Source organism: Pagrus pagrus (assembly GCF_965226575.1).
Source record: "Pagrus pagrus genome assembly, chromosome: 13".
Lineage (NCBI taxonomy): Eukaryota > Metazoa > Chordata > Actinopteri > Spariformes > Sparidae > Pagrus > Pagrus pagrus.
The window spans coordinates 11,742,290-11,761,693 of NC_140197.1; the positions used below are offsets into that span (position 1 = coordinate 11,742,290).

General features: G+C 46.3%; 1 protein-coding gene across 1 annotated transcript; it reads left to right on the forward strand.

Moving 5' to 3' along the window:
* The first annotated feature begins 1,911 nt into the window (after nucleotides 1–1,911).
* tob2 (transducer of ERBB2, 2) lies at nucleotides 1,912–18,581 on the forward strand. Its single transcript, XM_084370511.1, has 2 exons — nucleotides 1,912–2,167; nucleotides 13,122–18,581. Exon 2 carries the CDS (start codon nucleotides 13,339–13,341, stop codon nucleotides 14,548–14,550), a length of 1,212 nt encoding a protein of 403 aa, XP_084226637.1. The 5' UTR covers nucleotides 1,912–2,167; nucleotides 13,122–13,338; the 3' UTR covers nucleotides 14,551–18,581.
* The last annotated feature ends 823 nt before the right edge of the window (nucleotides 18,582–19,404 follow it).

Sequence of the window (19,404 nt, forward strand, 5' to 3'; positions counted from 1 at the left end):
AGCCTTATACAAAGAAGATAGGACTTAGAGCTAAAAGTAGCTCTACTTTAACCAGATACAACATTAGAAAGCTCGTCACACAGTGACACATCAGGAGCCTAATGATAATCCAATAATAGGCCATAATAACACTCTGTCAGTCCGCATTATGCTGCATAATGAGTAGGCCTACTTTAAAATTGGATACTTTTGTAATTGTACGTCAGTAAATAATTGCAGGACTTTGATGGAGCATTCTTACAGTGTGTTACTTTTCTTAAGAAAAGTTCTCAATACTTCTTGTACCACTGGAGGATACATAATAGCATATGCAAATTATATAATAATATCTTGAGTGGCAATGTCTTAGAGGACCACAGCCATCCTTTGAATCACCACTTTCAGCTGCTGCCCTCAAGGCAAAAGGTACAGTGTCCCCTGTGCTACAGTATAAAGAACATCTAGGCTATAGAAAATTGTTTGTCCATGCATAATCAGTATGGACAGCCACCTTTTGAAGCGGGTCTGCTATCAGCTCAAAGCACTTTATATCTTTCTTTTTCTGATTCAGTCCTAAATAAAGAGTACCTGGGTGCTTTTAATGTAGGTCCTACTGTGTTTTTATGTTAATATTTTTTTATGTGTCTTGTTTTGAATGTGATATGCTGTGCCAATGTGTCTTTCTGCACATACCAGCAAAAACAAATGTCTGCCTTTTGCATGCAAATGGAGACAAAATGTGATTTTTCTATTTTATTCTAATATGATGTATATACATATATAAAAATAATTTATGAGTATTTCTCTTTAGCTTAATGGAAAATAAGAAACTCTCGTTATTTAAAAAAACGTTAAATAAAGGACATTATTGATGTAGGCTATACAAAAGTAAAAATGTGTTGCGTTTGGGCAGGTTTTAACAGCTCATTTTGTACTTTTTGCTCCACTGAGTTTCAAATTTTAAACTCAAGCTTATATCCAAAAATATTGTTTACCTGCAATACATGACACAATAAAAATACACTCTGTCCTAGAAACAAATGATGAGGTTGCTGTATTGCAGTGTCAATACCTCACGCCTGAAATAATTTTTGTTTTAAACCATGTGAAGTAAGACTATTCAATTAAAAAACAATTGGCATGTTTATGGCCACCCAATTTGATCATGTAAACCTACGATCTGGGGATGTGTGCGTTTTAATTCACATAATTCAAGATGATTATTTGTAAATATAAAGTGCATGATCACACTGCAACTCCTAAGATACTACAGACGCATACAGTGGAGAAAAATGTATGATTGAGTGAATGCATAGTAAACCTGGAGTCAACAAACAGCTGAAGCACGTGTTATTATTTAATAGCCTATTCTCATTACCACACAATATTTAGTGATTAGAACTTCATTTCCCACAAGCCCTGCGGCTGAATGGACGCCGCAGCCCAATAATCTGAGGGTCCTCCCCCATCTCAGCCAATAGAGACTCTGTTGCTATCACCACTTATATTTTTAGCAAATTGTTCAGCACCGTAGGGAACTACAAATATCCGTCCGCCGATGAAACTAGAGCCCGTTGGGTGAACTTGTATTTTATATAAGGAAAAAACGTCCTGATTTTCTGTGTTTCTGGCGTCAAAGCTTTTCGAGGAAGATTATGAACCGACATCTTGTGCTAAAGAAAGTGTGGAGTCAAGGTGACATGTTTATTCATCTTGCTGTTTAATTCGGTATGTGGGTTAATATTAAAATGGATATTTTCATTAGGGATGTTATTCATTATTTGCTGACAGCAGTGACGCAGGTGCACGGAAACCGTTATATGGAAAACATCATAATAAAGCAGCAGCAGCTACTATAACATGAAGAAAGTAGTCCCTGCCGTCACGGGCGTGTGGGCGAGTCACACTGTATAAATACGCCGGGTTGTCAAACAGTAAAGTTTCTCTGGACCCTCCATGCAAAGTGTCAGCTGAAGACAAACTGGGAGAGCCTTGGACCATCTGCGAATCGGGGCAGCAGATTAAATAATAAAAATAAAAAAAATCAACACTACTGAGGTGAATATTATCTTCTGGTCAGCATCTGCACCGGCGACTCGACAGATCCGCCTTGAAATACGAGACAACACCAGGGAAATAAAACAGAAACGCAGGAGTACACACCAAGCTAGCGCATCAGTAACGATAGGTGAGTAATTAAATGCCAACCGGTGAATGAAACGGGTTGATTGAATTAAAATGTCCCCGTAGAGCATGTTGCTGTGTGTTGGTGTTTGTCTTTCCAGAAGCTCTCTCCGTCCATCACAACGCGCTGGCTGTAATGAATGACTGTAGCTTCTGGTCCAGCCATTAAATAAAGAGACTCGGCTTTTGTTTTTGTCTCGGCACGGTATTCGTTAGCTCAAGTCACCCTCTTCAGGTCTGCTCGGCTGTCACGTTCATTTTCGTGTTTATTTGTTGTTTTTTCAGGGGATGTTTGTGCTCAGTGCACAGACTCGGTCGATGGGCTATTCGCCACCTAATTAGCTTTTACAATCTAATTTACAGCGACAATTTGGCATGGAGGGATTCTTCACTCGCATGTCAACTAAACCACTGTCCTTTCTGCTCCAGTGCCTTTTGACTGACATATGGCAGTAATCCCCAGGTAGACCCTGCTCCCTTATTATCTGAGCTTGTCATCACACAGCAAGCTCACATATTTACCTCCATTGTTTGGCATCTGGTGAGATTTTCACACACACATCTATAGATATTTATCTGTTTAAAGCCCTTTAAATCAGGAGAACACTGAATTCAACAAGACAAATGGGGAAAATCGCAATAATATTCATGTCCTTTTGTGTTGAGGTAATATATGTGTGGTGACCTCCTTGTTTAAGCAGGCCTCTCTATATGTTGCTGTCAACCCTCAATTATAATATTTCTCAAGGGAATTTTGCTTCCATATCTATTGTAGCTTGTGCTTCCTGTAAGAGCAGTGTAGATCTGCTGCCTATCAGATGAATTCTGACATGTAGTGGATGCTTTGCAGCACACAGTGCCACATATTTGCAGCGCTGATAATGAGTCCATGTAAACAAAAATAGAACTATAGATCCTGCCGTTGGCCTGACTTGCAACAACAGGCCTGTGGAAATGAAAACAGCACCTTCGGGCTGCGTAACAAACCTGCAGGTGAAGAACACGCATACAAACGGAGCGGGGGGTTTTCTGGACAGGAAAGATTTTGATGTTTTTGTAGACACTGCAAGATGTTTTTTTTCTGATTTAGACCATTTCTTGCTCTCGTGAAGCAACACATCTGCACATAGTCACTGAGCCATTCCTCTAATGTCATTGGATGACATTGGATCTCGTGCATCTCACTGTTGTGTTTTTATAATGAGAGGTACGAAATGCAGTAGATGCTGTAGGTAGCTTAGCTGTGTGTGTGCACTCAAGGTGTTTAGAGATGATGGCTGTTGCAGCTGATGGACCAGTGGACTCTCCTGTGCTTTTCCACAACCACCGTAACTTGTTTTCAATGAGGAATTTGTACCACAGACGATGCAAAATGTGTCCCTATTTATAGCCCATTCTAACCAACCCCCATCTCATTGTTCAATGTCACCTTTTTCATGCGATAGGGGGAATGTAAATCTCGTCTTGAGCCGTCACTCCGGCAGCCCTTCATCCCGCCTGTGCAGCTTTATCTGTAATAACATTAGAATTGTCTTTAATCGGAGGCGTCTTTCTAATCTTAGCTGCCGAATCCCCATCTGGCAGGGAAGTGAATGTGAGTGAATTGTTTGTGTGTGCGTATTAGAAGAGGGGAGGGGGTGATCGCGTGCACTGCATGGTGGGAAATGGTGTTCTGTGAAGTCGACTAACTGTCCTGCCATTTTACACTTCCTTCTTTGTGTGACTTGTTGTGTTTTGGTTTTTTTTGTTTTGGTTTTTTTCCTTTGCATGTAATCTTTCACTCCGTTTGACTCTGCTTGGTGATGAATGGACTGTGTGACTGCGTTAAAGCGCTAAGCAGGAGGCACTCCGTGGGATCGGATTCAGATTATAAAGGATTTATGCAGCCCACAACACAGCATCTGCCACATCCATCAGTACAGCCTGCAGTTGATATAACCCAAACCTAAAACGTGCATGATTGCTGTGTGTTGCTAAATGAGAACAGTGGTTTTGTAAATACATTTGTTCACCACATAATGAACAATATTCAATATGTAGATTTAGTGAAACAACAAATGTACTTCATTTTTCTGTACAGTATAAAAGAAATCCAATTGATTCCTTAAATGCATTATAGTGGACTCCTCGCACTGTTTCCTCAGGCTCTTATCAAGCAGCGACTCTGACACTGGCCTCAAACCTGCCGATGTGTACACAACCTGTATGGAGGCCCGAGTGTGCCTCCAAATACAGAAGCGTTCACTTAGCTGATACGTTTACATTAACTGTTCCACCAGGATGTTGTGAGTTAGTTTATCATGGCCAAAAGTGCATTAATTAGCAGCATACCTCAACTGTGATGCAATTTGTGTTTGTTTTTGTATTTTCATTATTCACAGAAGTGCAGATAGCAATCATATGCAATTTTCAGAATGTTTATGTAACCCAGCCTGTGTGATACTGCGCCTCTCTACACCTGGGGACTCTGCGTTGTGTTGATTGAATTGGTTGGATGCACTGAGAGGGACGAGTCGGACACACGGGTGGTCTATACGTGGCTGAGACCGCGCTGTTTATTGAACTCCACCTTAAAAACCATAAACACAGACTGAGACTCAAGATATATACATATAGCAGACAGTAACTGCGGAGCTAACACACATACAACCAAACAGCTAGCCACAATAACGGCCGACATATTTGTATAAAACCAGGTCATCATCAATCAACACTTCGGCAGATGTTAAACAACAAAATCTCCATGAACACATTCTTTCAATAAAACAGCATATGAATGGTTTATGGTCCAGATATTTGACTATGATACGGGATCTATCGATAGTGCGTCTTACCTTAAAAACCATAAACACAGACTGAGCCAAAATGGCGGCCACACCGGGCAACTAACTGAGAACACGGTGTCCGGTAAAGGACAAAAAAGCAACAAGTGCGTATCACCTGAGGGCATAACTAGCATAACAGCGCCATCTATTAACCAAAATAGGAAACTGCCTTACATCCACCCCTTCTTTAATTGATGACGTCCCAGTCATCAAACCAAATGAAATAAAACAAGGACCACCCACTTAACACAACCAAAGAGAACAGTCAAAAAAAAAAATAAAAAAAACCCATGAAGAATGAATAACAGTGTGGTGTGTAGTGATGTATGATGAAAACATGTGCATGTACCCCCTAGTAAGGTGGATGCTCTTCCGTGTTAAGCTACATGTGTCATGCTGCTCTTCTCGCTTTGGCCCTCTGCCACAACTTCCATCCTCTTTCCACCTTCTGCCGATCCTCCTCTGATTCCATGGCTCGTGACTCATAGGACAGTTTCTTGGGGGGACGTCGATTTCTCGGCAAGTTCCTCCTTGGAACAGTGGGACTGGGACGCAGGTTGGTGCCTCTGGCTGTTACATGTTCCTCCCCTACTTCACTCACTTGTCCTGCCTCCACATTCACTTCCTCCATTCCTGTGTGTTCAAACTGTTCATCTTGTGTCTCAGGCAAACACTTCTCCACATTTTCCTCCATGTTGTCCACCTCCAAATCCTCCACTGTGTCTGACTCATCTTCCTGTATTATCACTTCACAGGCTTGTTCCCCCATGTCCTCTGTATCCTCCATCCCCATGTCCTCCTCTGTGTCTGGCTCATCCTCCCCTCTTGTCACCTCACCAGCCTGCTCCACTGGAAGAAACATACACTGTGTAAGGAGATTGCGGTGGACCACCCTCTCTATGCCACCAGTTTCTGGTCGCACCACATACACAGGTATGCTGGGCTGCTTCTTCACCACAATGTATGGCCGGGGCTCCCACTTGTCTCCCAGTTTCTGCCGCCCCTCCACATGACACACTTTAACAAGAACTCTGTCACCTGGGTGGAAGGCTTGACTCTTTGCTCTCTGATCATAGTATTTTTTTTGTTGTCCCTTAGCTTGGTGAGAGGCCCGATTAGCCTGGGTATAGGCCTGTGACAGACAGTCATGCAGAGTCTGGACATACTCACTATATTCACATGGATCATTAGTGGTCTGGAGCCCGAAGATCAGGTCGACAGGGAGCCTGGGATGCCTGCCAAACATCAGGAAGTATGGCGAATATCCCGTAGAATCGTGGCGTGTGCAATTGTAGGCGTGTGTCATTGCATCCACGTACTCATGCCACCGGGGCTTCAAATGAGGCTCCAGTGTACCAAGCATGTTCATGAGGGTGCGGTTAAACCTTTCAGTGGTTCCGTTGCCCTGGGGGTGATAGGGGGTCGTGTGGGTCTTTGTGATGCCTGTACACTTACACAGCTCCTTCACAACAGCACTTTCAAAATTGCGCCCCTGGTCTGCATGCAATTTCGCAGGGAACCCAAACCGACAGAAGAAGTTTCTCCACAGCACCCTGGCCACAGTGTTGGCCTTTTGGTCTTTAGTGGGGTAGGCCTGCGCATAGCGTGAGAAGTGGTCAGTGACGATGAGGACATTTTCTATTCCGCCCTTCGACTTCTCCAGAGTCAGAAAGTCTACACATACGAGCTCCATGGGAGCACTGCTGTGAATGCTGACCAGGGGAGCCCTGACACCTGCAGTTGGGGTCTTTCTGAGGCAGCACCTCTCACACTGCTCACACCAAGCCTTTATCTCCTGGAACATCCGTGGCCAGTGAAATCGCTCTCTTATCATCTGCGCGGTCCTTTCAAAACCTAAGTGCCCCGAGTCATCGTGAAGAGCCGTCTTGACTGATTCACGCAGCTTTTCTGGCAGTACTAGCTGCTCCACTACTCCCCTTTGGCGGTCTTGGATGCGGCGGTACATGATACCATCTCTTATTACTAACCTCCGCCACTCCTTTAAGAGAAGGCACACCTGCCCACCACCACCGATCCTCTCGCTGCGGCTTGGTTTCCGGTTCAGACTCTTATAATGCAGGACAGGGCCGATAACAGGATCTTCTTTCTGCCCTGCACGGATCTCCTGTTTTGTCATGGCAGGCAGTGACTCCATCCCTACGTCTCTGAAGGGCTCATTATGTCCAGGGGGTTGAGAAAGGGGTGTCTCTGAGGCAGATGTGCTCTGGCTTGTGGGGCTGACAGGGTCCTGTGAGTGCAGTCCCATGCCATGCCTGGGCCCGTTGGACCTCACCTGCTGGGGGCATGTGTGTAGGATCTCGGTGACCTCCTGGTTGGACATACGGGAGAGGGCATCAGCGTTGGCGTTGCTCTGGCCCCTCCTATACTGGACGTCAAAGTCAAAGGCAGCTAGCCGAGACACCCACCGCTGTCCTGTAGCATCCAGCTTCGCAGAGGACATGACATACTTGAGAGGGTTATTGTCTGTCAGGACCGAGAACCTACGCCCATAGAGGTGGTCATAGAATTTGTCTGTCACCGCCCATTTTAAAGCGAGGAACTCGAGTTTGTGTGCAGGATACCTTGTCTCAGCTGGACTCAAACCTCTACTGGCGAAGGCTATAACCCTCTCTGTGCCAGCCTGGACCTGAACCAAGACAGCGCCGAGCCCCTCCCCTGAGGCGTCTGTCTGAAGGACAAAAGGCAAGCTGTAATCAGGATAGCCCAGCACTGGAGCGGTCGTCAGCCTTTCTTTCAGGGTCTGGAAAGCCTCCTCGCAATCATCTGTCCACAGAAAGGGTGGGTCAGGCGGCAGGTTTTTCTTCCCGCCCCTCCTTTTCTTTCTGGGGTCACCAGAAGTGAGGCGGTATAAGGGAGCAGCCAGGGCGGAGTATCCACTCACATACCGCCTGTAATATCCAGCGAACCCCAGGAATTGCAGCACTTCCTTGCGGTTTGTGGGCCTCACCCAGTCCTTAACCCTGCTGATCTTCTCTGGGTCTGTCCGGACTCCCTCGGCAGACACCAAGTGACCCAGATACTGCACTTCCTGTCTCATCAGCTGGCATTTGGAGGGTTTCAACTTCAATCCGTGCTCCTGAAGCCGATCGAACACCAGCTGCAGTCTCTCCAGATGCTCATCAAAGGTTTTAGAGAATATGATGAGGTCATCAAGATAAATCAAAAGGTGAGTGAAGTTCAGATCTCCAAAGCAGCAGGTCATGAGTCTTTGAAAGGTGGAGGGGGCGTTCTGCAGTCCAAAGGGCATTCGGTTGGCCTCAAACAGCCCCATTGGGGTGCTGAATGCTGTCTTGTGTTTGTCCTGCTCCGACACCTCCACCTGCCAATAACCTGACGTGAGGTCAAGTGTAGAGAAGAACTTTGCCTGCCCCAGGGCTTCCAGGGCCTCCTCTATTCTGGGCAGGGGGAAGGCGTCTCTCGTGCTGTAGGAGTTTAGCTTTCGGTAGTCAATACATAACCTTAGTGAGCCGTCCTTCTTGGTCACGATCACTACAGGTGAAGCATATGGACTCTTACTAGGCCTGATGACTCCTGCAGCCTCCATCTCGACCAACAACTTTCTCACATCTTGCCACTGTGATGGGGGGATCTTGCGATAAGGGAGCCTAAAGGGCTTAGAATCAACCAGAGGGATTTCGTGCTGCACTGTCTTTGTGTGGCCATAGTCCATGGGATGCTGGGAGAACACACCCACATTCCTGTCCACAAGATCTTTAAGGAGGGAGCGCTGGCGCTCATTCTCGACTGCTGCTTCACTCAAGTCCACTCCACAACTTGCCACAACCTGGTCCAGACTCAGGCATGTATCTTTGTCCAGACCAGTGCAACATTTGCCCTGCTTTTTGTCTGAAAAGTCCACAACACCGTCCACGAGGGAAACGTTGGCCAGATGTGTGCGAGGCTTGATGGTAATAGCATGCTGGGACAGGTTCATCACTCTAACAGGGGCATATCCTTTCTTTACATCAGCAAGGACTTTGGCAACTAAGAGGTCTTGGGGGAGCTGCAGCGAGGAGTGGCATTCAATCATTGCAGTGTAAGTCTTTCTGTGTGGGCCAGCTTTTATCTTGCACATTAAATCCATCTCTTTTCCTCCAGGGATGTGTACTTTACGTCCAGCGTATACAGCAGGGCCCACTACGTCATCCACATCACAAGGTTCAGTGCTCTCAATCTCCAGTAGAGAAGTGTACCACTCTGGATGGCTCTCCTTGACCTGGTGGAGAAACTGCTGGCCATAGGTTGCTTGTAGGTGGCTTCTGGAGGCACGGAGGACATTAGTGCCCACCAACAGAGGGACAGAGGAGCGATACTCTGAGTCAGTTACAACAAAAGCTGGCACATTCCTAAACTCTTTCCCCAACACATTCAGGTTAATGCGCAGGACCCCATGGTAGGTTACACTCTGACCGGCTGCACCTTCAATGGGAATTTTAGAGGGCTGGAGCTTTCGTTTCTGGAGGATAGGGTGGTTGCGCCAGTATTTGTGCGTAATACTGGTTATCTGAGAGCCAGAATCAATGAGCGCCCTGCACTTCATTCCATTGACCTCCACCTCCCCCTCATTCCTGGGGCCCACTAAGGGGGCACCCTCTCCTCCATCACCAGTCTTGTTCACCTGCAGTGGGGGGTCTTGATGCTTGCCCATAGTTGCCCCGGCGACCATGGGCTCTAGCCGTTTAAAGGCTGAGCCGGATAGGGTGTGGTCCCGTCTGCAGGGGTCATAGGCTGAGGTTGGTGAGCCCACGTCTGATTGGGATCTGGGAACACTGCTCTGCAAACCCGGGCTATATGTCCTTGTTTCCCACACCGGTAGCATGTGACAGTTGAAGTCTGAGTTGTAGGTCCGGTAGGTGGCCGGACTCTTGGTGGGGGGACAGGGGCAGAAAAGGGAGCAGCAATCCTTGATTCAAGGTGACTCAGTTTAGCCATCTGCTCTTCTTGGCAAAGGGCTAATTTCTTGACCAGCTCCGTTAGCTCTGACCACTCTGCTGTATGTTTAGCTTTCTCTGTCTTCAAATTTACATTACACTCTGATGCAACCTGGACCTGAGCATAGGTCTTCTTGGATTTGTTTAGTGACTGGAATTTTTTTGTTTCCTTTGCCAGATTTCTGAGCTCATCTTGTAGCTCCCGGAAGCTCAAAAGCCGGGGTTTCATTGGAGCAATCCTCATGTACACCTCTTCATCATTTAGTCCTCTTAAGAACTGCCGGGTAAGTTTACAGTCACGATCAGGGAAAGGCCTGCCACCTCTTTGGGTTTCTTCTACAGCTCGCAATGTTGCCTCCAGTGTTATAGCATAAGAGCAGGCAGACTCCCCTGGCCTCTGGCCACGCTCATAGAAGTCGGCTAGCGGGTCTAAGGAGCCCTGTGTGTCACCATACTCCGCCCTCAGTTCCACAAATGCCTTTTCAGGGGTTTGGTCGTGGTGAGGCAGATTCAGGATCAGCTTTCTGGCCTCACCACTCAGGTGACGCACCACCGTGGAGAAGCGAAGGTGAAGAGGGAGCTCTATTGCCTCCAGAAGATATTGCATGTCACGAATCCAGTCCTCTACAAGCATCTTGCTATCAGCATTACCAGTGAAGACTTGGACATTCTTCACCTGATGAGTCTGCAGGAAACCGCCATAGGCTGCCGGTGGGAGGCTTGGGGTGGCTGTGGCTCTGACAGGGGCATTAAGTGGTGCATGCACGTGCTGGATGGAGGGTGAAGGCTGGAGGGCGGGTTGGGGGACTGTATCAGGATACATGCTGACTTGAGGGACTGAAGCAGGAGGCTGTAGGTATACTGGGGCTTGGGTGTGGGAAGAAGGTGTGTAGTCGAAAGCTGCATGGTTAACATTCAGGGAGGTGGGTGCAGCTGCAGTAGGGCCCCATGCACTGGTGGCAGATGAGTGCAGGGGAACCTGAGAATGGTGGGCAGCGGCTTGTGACATGTGCAACTGGGGGATTTGTCCATACTCTGTGCCTTGGGGGGTCTGCTCAGCTGTAGAGGGGTTCCTCATGATGTTCACTGTGTGTACTGTTGGAAAACTTGACATCTGGGCTTGGGGTGTAGGTGAGTGATCAGCATAGCTGGTGGGGACCTGGGGGCTAGGCTGATAACCCTGTGTTGGGTAAGGGGAGATACCTGGCTGGTTCATGGGGGGCTGCTGTATGACTTGTGTCTCTGGGAAGTTGCGATGTGGGGGACTTTGAGTAGGCAGGGGGGCCGTGGGCCTGTGCACGCTGGTCTGGGGCAGGATGGCAGAGGCGATGGTGGTCTTTACAGCCGGCTGAAACACTGGAGGAGTTGCACTTGGGGTTCCAAGGGCTGACAATGTGGAGATTTGAACTGGAGCTGCGCGGACATCGGTATAGGGTGTCAGCACTGGGGCTGCCGGGCTGAGCTGTGCGCGCAGTCCTGAGTCTGTGGGCTGCCGGACTGGAGTGTGGTACTGCAGCTGCTGACTAGGGGACCCGGAGAACTGGGTGGTTAGCTTTGACCTCATAGATGACTGTTGGTTGCTGGTGCCAGCTCCTTCACTGTAGAGGTGAGTATGCATCCTCCTTGGAGAGTCATAGCTATGGCTTGTTACAGGCCCAGGGGTAGGTGGGGAGCCTGATGTTGCTGCAGAGGGACCCTGCTTCAGTGGAGAGTCTGCGTAGTCAGTCATCACCTTTAATGTTCTCTATCTCAGATTCAGGCAGTAAAATTAAATGTATATGTGTGTGTGAATTACTTGTTATATGCTTAGCGGTGAGTGAGTATAACTATGTTTGAATGTAATAACCAAAATAAAATGTGTGGCACAATTATCACTTGATACCCCCAAATCTCACATTAAACTTAAAGTTAACTCAAAACGTCATTACACGACTCTATGTTCAGCACAGAGAATATGAATGAGATAAACCAGCAACACTTGCTTAATATTAATCACAGATTATCCTTATGGGAATGTTCCACACAAAATATACTCATTTACCATTCAAGTAGCTTTGATTTTTTTTTTTTTTTTTTAGCTTATCATAAAAAGACCTCAAATGAATAAGACAACGCAATAAGATGCACTTCAACTTTCAAAGGATATGTTGGAGAGGATGAAAATCCTGGCAATGCACCTTCACACTAATAGCTCAGTTCGTCACACACACACACTTGGATAATAATAGTTCAATACAGCGGCGTAGTGGAGGTTGCCGCCAAGTCTGCCAGCCGACAGCTTTCACTTCCTCTTCGGTCTCGAAGCGCCACGATCCGGGTCACGGCACCAAAGATGTAACCCAGCCTGTGTGATACTGCGCCTCTCTACACCTGGGGACTCTGCGTTGTGTTGATTGAATTGGTTGGATGCACTGAGAGGGACGAGTCGGACACACGGGTGGTCTATACGTGGCTGAGACCGCGCTGTTTATTGAACTCCACCTTAAAAACCATAAACACAGACTGAGACTCAAGATATATACATATAGCAGACAGTAACTGCGGAGCTAACACACATACAACCAAACAGCTAGCCACAATAACGGCCGACATATTTGTATAAAACCAGGTCATCATCAATCAACACTTCGGCAGATGTTAAACAACAAAATCTCCATGAACACATTCTTTCAATAAAACAGCATATGAATGGTTTATGGTCCAGATATTTGACTATGATACGGGATCTATCGATAGTGCGTCTTACCTTAAAAACCATAAACACAGACTGAGCCAAAATGGCGGCCACACCGGGCAACTAACTGAGAACACGGTGTCCGGTAAAGGACAAAAAAGCAACAAGTGCGTATCACCTGAGGGCATAACTAGCATAACAGCGCCATCTATTAACCAAAATAGGAAACTGCCTTACATCTACGTTCCGTTGGTGTTCAGACAAACAAACGTAAATGTAAAAAATGAGTTTAAGTAGTAACTGAATGATTGTGTTTATTTCTGTGGTATTCTGCAGCCCCCGTACAACTGAGGCTTTCTATGTCGTAGAATATAAGTGTGATTAACTGTCTACAGCTGGATAAATGTGTCTCCCCTCCTTTGCTTTTAATCCATCTTCCTTGATCTCTCCTCACATCTTCCTCCTTCCAGGTAGAATGACATTTTTCTTCTGTGTTCTTCTTCACAGTTGGGACCTGAAACCACTGTCACATATTCGTGACGACAGAAAAACGGCCTGCGACCTGCTGCCCCCGGCGTCAGGGTGCCTTTACCATGGTGACACTAAAAGGTTCATACACTTTACAATAAGCCAGAGGAAGAACTCCTTGTTACAGTTGCGTCGGCTCACTTTCAGCATCATCTTGATCACTTTGCTCTCACGACGGCGCTAACCTGGTGCAGCCATGCATCTTGAAGTTAAGGTCGCCCTCAACTTCATCGTGTCCTACCTGTACAACAAGCTGCCTCGGCGTAGAGCTGATCTGTTTGGGGAGGAGCTGGAGAGGATACTGGTGTCTCGTTTTGAGGGTCACTGGTACCCTGAAGCCCCTCTCAGGGGTTCCGCCTTTCGCTGCATCCACCTGGGAGCACCGAGGGACCCCGTGGTGGAGTTGGCCGCCAAGAGAAGCGGACTGGACACAGAGGAAGTGCGTGCAAATGTTCCTGCAGAGCTCAGTGTGTGGATTGACCCTTACGAGGTATCCTACCAGATCGGAGAGAAGGGGGCAGTGAAGGTTCTCTACCTGGAAGACCCTCCAGGCCTTGGCTGTGACAGCGAGAGGGCTGAGGGGGTGATCAGAGAGGGTAAAGGAGATCCAGAGGCAGAGGAGGCCAAGAGTCTGGGCTTCAACCCAGATGCTCAGGTGTTTGTGCCAATTGGAAGCCAGGCGTCTCCTGCCCTCATGCCGTCGCTCTCCAGCTCTCCCACACCCATGTCTGCCCAGCCCTGTCCCGGGCTCTTCAGCTACCCCAGCTCCAGCACCCCCACCGACCCTGCTGCCCACTCTTCCAACACTTCTACCCCTTCTCCTCCCAGCGGCGGGTTGCCCTACCTCTCCACTCAGCAGCCACCCTCCGCTCTTCCCACTGCCCGCCCTCAGCCCATCACGTTCACCACCGCCAGCTTCGCCGCCACGAAATTCGGCTCGACCAAGATGAAGAAGTGCAGTGGGGCTGGATCGGCAGCTAACTCTGCGGTCGTCATACCTCCTGCCCAGAGAATGCTCTCCCGCTCTCCCACCACCATCTCGGCACCAGAGCTACTCAAGCACAAGCCCCTCTCCCTCTCCTTGCACTCCCTCGGAGGTCCCATCGCCAGCCAGCTCTCACCCAACGCCAAAGAGTTTGTCTACCCAGGATCCCCAGGCCCCCTTTACTTCGATGCTGACACCCAGCCCATGCAGCCTCACGCCAGCCCATTCCAGCCCCCCCACACTGTTAACACCCATCCGTCGTTTGACCCCTTCTCCAGCCCTCCTCCCGCCCAGAGCGTGGGCATCATCGGCAGCAATGGAGGAATCCCCTACATGGAGAAGCCGCCGTTCGTTGAGGGTTTAGGAAGCTACAACCTGCAATATCCTAGCCAGTCCTTCCAGCCTGTTGTGCTGGCCAACTAAGCCTTCATTTGTAATGATAAGAATTGTCAAAGGAGGAGGTGGGACAGTGATGCTCCAGATATTTTCAGTTTTTCTAACAAATTGTTCTAATACTAATACAAGTTAAGATTTAGTTTTACTACAAAGATTTAAAATACCACATACACTGAATAGTCCATGTGATTTGTTTTGTTCCTCCATAACCCCCAAACCCCACCCTGCCCTTTTGTCCATCGTTGTTACTCATCATGTTCTGTGTGTTGGCTTTGATGACAGGAGTGGGCGGGGGTGGAGGTGAGTTCCTTTCTACCTTGAGTCGTTGCCAATCTCTCTATGTTTATTATTTTGCATTGAATGTTAATGTGAGGGACTTTATTATTATTATTATTATTATTATTATTATTTTTATTTCTCGACTTTAGTTTAATGGACTCTGCTCCAGTATAGCTCCATTTTGCACTGCACTGTCATGCTGTGAAAAAGGACCTCGCCAAGTCCTGCAGGGAACGACGGCTGTGGAAAGCTCAGCACTTTGCTCTGCAATCTGCTCTGCCCTACTTGCCACAAATACAGAGAGAGGGGGGCTCTGCTGTCTCTGTGTGTGTGTAGTCCTGTTCTGTTTTGTTGTGTCTCAGCGTGATCGAGAGACTCATTGTTTGTACGGTGGGCCCGTTACCCTTGAAACGCACTCGTGCACAGGCACAATTTGACTCTTGTTTTTATCACCCAGTGTATATTGGAAGCAGTTTATCGTCAGCTGGAATGTGTACACGACGTGGGTTTAAATGAAATGAGAGCAGTGGAGGGAGCAGAAAGGGAGCGTTGGGGTGTTAAGGGAGTGATGTAGTAGAATGTATTGTACCTGTCAGGGGGAAACTGCGGCTGGGAAGGTCGGGGAAACCTTGGTGAATGTGAAAAAAACGAATAGATCTTTGCATTTTAAGACGATAACCCTGTGCTGTGCTGTCCTCAAACATACACATGGGGATGTGAGCTATGGTTTCATACATGTATTCAAATGGACAGACGATGCATACATAGGCAGAAATATGTGCACGTATACACAATTCCAGTCAGCAGCGTGTGTGTGTGAAGGTGAACAGGCGGAGAAGGAGTTGAGGGGGAGGGGATGCAGCAGTTAAGCAGTAGGGATTGTGATAAATGGCTTAGCATGACTTTGACTATGAAGGAGAGGTTTTCCTCTGCATGGAAAGGAGAGAGGGCGATGGGAGCGGAGGGAAGACGGAAGGAAAGGAGAGGGAGAGCGAAGCAGCTAGAGGGTTCTGCTGCCTCGGTGGCGTCCAGCCTGTATTGGCTTAGAGGACGACACTTTAAAACCCAGAGCACGTTTCTGGTGAGCTTAAATGGTGCTGAAGCCAAACGCTCACACTATTCTCTCGCTCCTCTTGAAATTCTTCAGTGATCTCTGCTCCTGTGGCTCTTAACAAAGAAAAAAAAAACACAATATATATATACAGTCCAGGTTGCTCCGTGTCTTTTCCCAGTCGCAGTGATGTGGACAACGATGAATGTTTTTTACTGGTGTGTGGCTCTTGTTGCTTCATTTGACGGCTTGTCAGATCCGTGGAAGTCTGCTGTTTGTAACTGTGGTTTGTTGACCAGCCTAGTCCATGCTATTGTTGGTTTGTCACTACAGGGAAAGGGTAACCCCCAGATGTCCATTTGAGCTGTCCAGCACTTTATTACTGGGCTCCTGATGCTGTGTGTCGCTCACAGACATGAGCGCTAAACCCATTCCTTTGCCCTCTCTTGTCATGTCTGGTCATGAAATGCTTTAGAGATTCAAAGAGGAGCTTAATTCGTATTCCGATGCATCGCACTGGTGAGGAGACGCCGTCTGTCGTGTCCGTTTATTTGAATGTTTTCTAGACTTGTACCCATAAGTGTTTTTGTATGAGACGAAACAAGGACCCTTGACTTGTGCTCACGCTGGTTTTGCAATGTGACAGCTCGTCATATGCATGCAAGTTTTCTTTCTTTCTTCTTTTCAAGGGGATGGGTGGGGAGGCCTCTGTAAATGTTATGATTGTTAGGGAAAGATGCATTTATAATTTTTTTGTTTTGTAATTTATTTCCAATATTTCTATATTTTTTGGTTTTTTGCAAATGATCACTTACATTTGTATGAGTAAGACATGACAAGTCCAGGAATATGTATATAAAAAAAGTTCTTATGTTCAGATTCTTTGTTTAGTTTCTTACATGCTGAGGTTATTTTTTCAGAAAATAACATGAATATATATGCAAACCCAGACAAAAATAAAGATGTACAGAATAAAGTATTGAATGTGTATTGTACCTTGTACAGCATTTTGTCTAATAAGACGGGTAAATGTATTCATTCTTCAAGTTGGATTTGGAGTTCAAGATGTGAATGTTTACAGTGGGTTTGTGTAGGAGAAGATGGCCGATCACTTTCTCTGTGCTCCCAGGGCAGTCTGACATAGGCAGTACATCTAAAACCAAAAATCTCCACTTTTCAGATTCACTTTTGAGTGCAATGATCATCCTCCCTTTTATGTGAATTCACTGCATATTAAGCAGCCAACAAGCCTATTCCTTTTTCTAAAAATTCTCTTAAAAGTAAATCCAGATATATTCAAATTTATATGAACACTGTCTTTTAACCTTCCTTCTATTATATTTCCAATCAAATTTAACTTTTTCTCGCCTCACCTTTTTTCAGTGGATTATCTTCTCCCCATCAGCCTGGTCCTTTGGTCCTGATACTATAGCCATATCCCAGACTGTCTTTGCTTACACAGATACTCACCCCTATCCAGTGCAATGTAATGCCATAATTTTAAATTACCCTGAAGGATTCAAGGGGTTACTACCTCTATCTCTGCACCCTGGAAAAAAAAATAGATCGAATATATCTTCTCAATAGGAAGACGGTGTTATTGCAGGTTTGGAAGGATGAAGGAAATGAATGTGCTGTGAATGTGATTCTGATCTGTTGTTAGTCAACCCTGTTTGAGATGGCCTGCGGAAAACAAATGAGGAGGGACTTCTCATTTTATTTTGTGTTTAAAAAGTCTAGGAGAGATCTTTAGGGCTGCAACTAACGATTATTGTCATTGCTGATTAATCTGTAGATGTATTTTGTTTTGATGAACCGACTAGTTGTTTGGTCTATAAAATGTCAGAACACGGTAAAAATGTTGATCAATGTGACGTCTTCAAATGTCTCTTTTTCACCACAACCAGTCACAAAGGAGTAAAGAAACCAGAAAATATTCACATTTAAGAAGCTGGAATCGGAGAATGCTGACTTTCTTTTTAAAAAAAATACACAAGCCAATCATCAAAATACCTGCAGCTCTAGAGATCTTTAGTCATATGCATGTTCAGAAAGGCCAAGTGACTCCTCTTTGTTTATTTCCCCACATTTTTCAGATTATTCAGTGCAAACGAGGTGTGCCGTAAAATTTCCTCCTCAAACAAATCGGACTCTTGAAGTTAGAGATTTGAGGGTGTGAATGATTATTGTAAAAGCTGGTTCCCCCTAGCATCTTAAAGAGTGAATGGCGGTTTGTGTTTTACACTTAAAGAACAGATTAGTGTTTCAAACAAAACCACCAGTCGTCTCTAAACGCAGGCCATTCTACAATCAGGGTTGAACATTAACGAAGAGGAAAAACAAGGATTTTGTATTCTGATGTCCTTTGCTTATATCGATGTGTGCGTTTTATTTTGCACTTTGGAATATTTCATTGTCATAAAAGAAGTTTATTTTCTATGTCAAAATTTAACATTTAAGAGTAAAATAGATATAATTAAAGTTCAGATGATGTATAAATATAGTGCTTTCTCTCCTGCCTGTATTTTATTATTTTTCCTATTTTGTATCTGATCTGTACACCCTGTAGATGTGTAATGAATCTTTCACTACTGAAATGCAATGACCTGTTTTCTGTGCTGCCCCTCGGGAATGGGGGAGTTACTACTGCAGTTTCTTATTGTATCAGATTCTTTTTTAAGTTTGTAATAAAAAGAAACAGATTGGCAAAAATAAGCATGGAAAATAAGCTAATTGTGTCGTCCTCATTGTTTGTTGCAGAGCTCTGAAATGTGAAGAATAATGCAGATATGTAGGTAGCTCCATACACCATAGTGTCTACTTCAGTGTTGAACATACTGCAGATCAGAGATTATGGAAAGTGGATCTGTGTGTCCCTGTAAAAAACAAAAACAAAAAAAACAGCCTCTGATTGAAATGTGTCCTCTTATCGCAGTAAACAAACTCAAGTGATGTTTGATCAATAATTCAAAGCTGAGCTGAAATTCTCAAACGGTGAGCAGCCAGATTGCTCACCGCCCACCTCAGCTGGACTCATCCCAGCAGATATTACTTTATATTTCATCATCCAGCCCTCTGTCTGTCTGTCTGTCTGTCTGTCTGTCTGTCTTGTGCTGGTGTCTCAGTCGGGGGCAGCCAGCTGTGAGGTTGGCTCGCTCATGTGAACACGCTGGGCTGTGCTTTCTACAGTAACATGTAGTGGTGTGACATTAACATGCATGGCTGGTCTCCTCCTTGGCTCTCCTCTACTCTCCTCCACATCTTCATCGCCCACTCGCTGCATCCCATCTCCCTCCCTCCCTCGGCTCACATGTCTTTAACTGCATCCCCGTTCTCCATCTTTCTAAGTCCATCCCCTTGCCGTCTTGTTTGCCCCATCTCCTCCCCCACTCCTCTCTTCTCCCATTCTCCTTCACCCTCCCTCTCCCTCTTCAGCACCTCTCCCCTCCATCCTTCCAACCACCTGATCCTCCATCCTCTCCTAGCTCCCCCTCCTGATTCCCAGAGCCCCTCCCTTGCATCCTCGCTTTCCTTTCTCCATCTTCCAAACA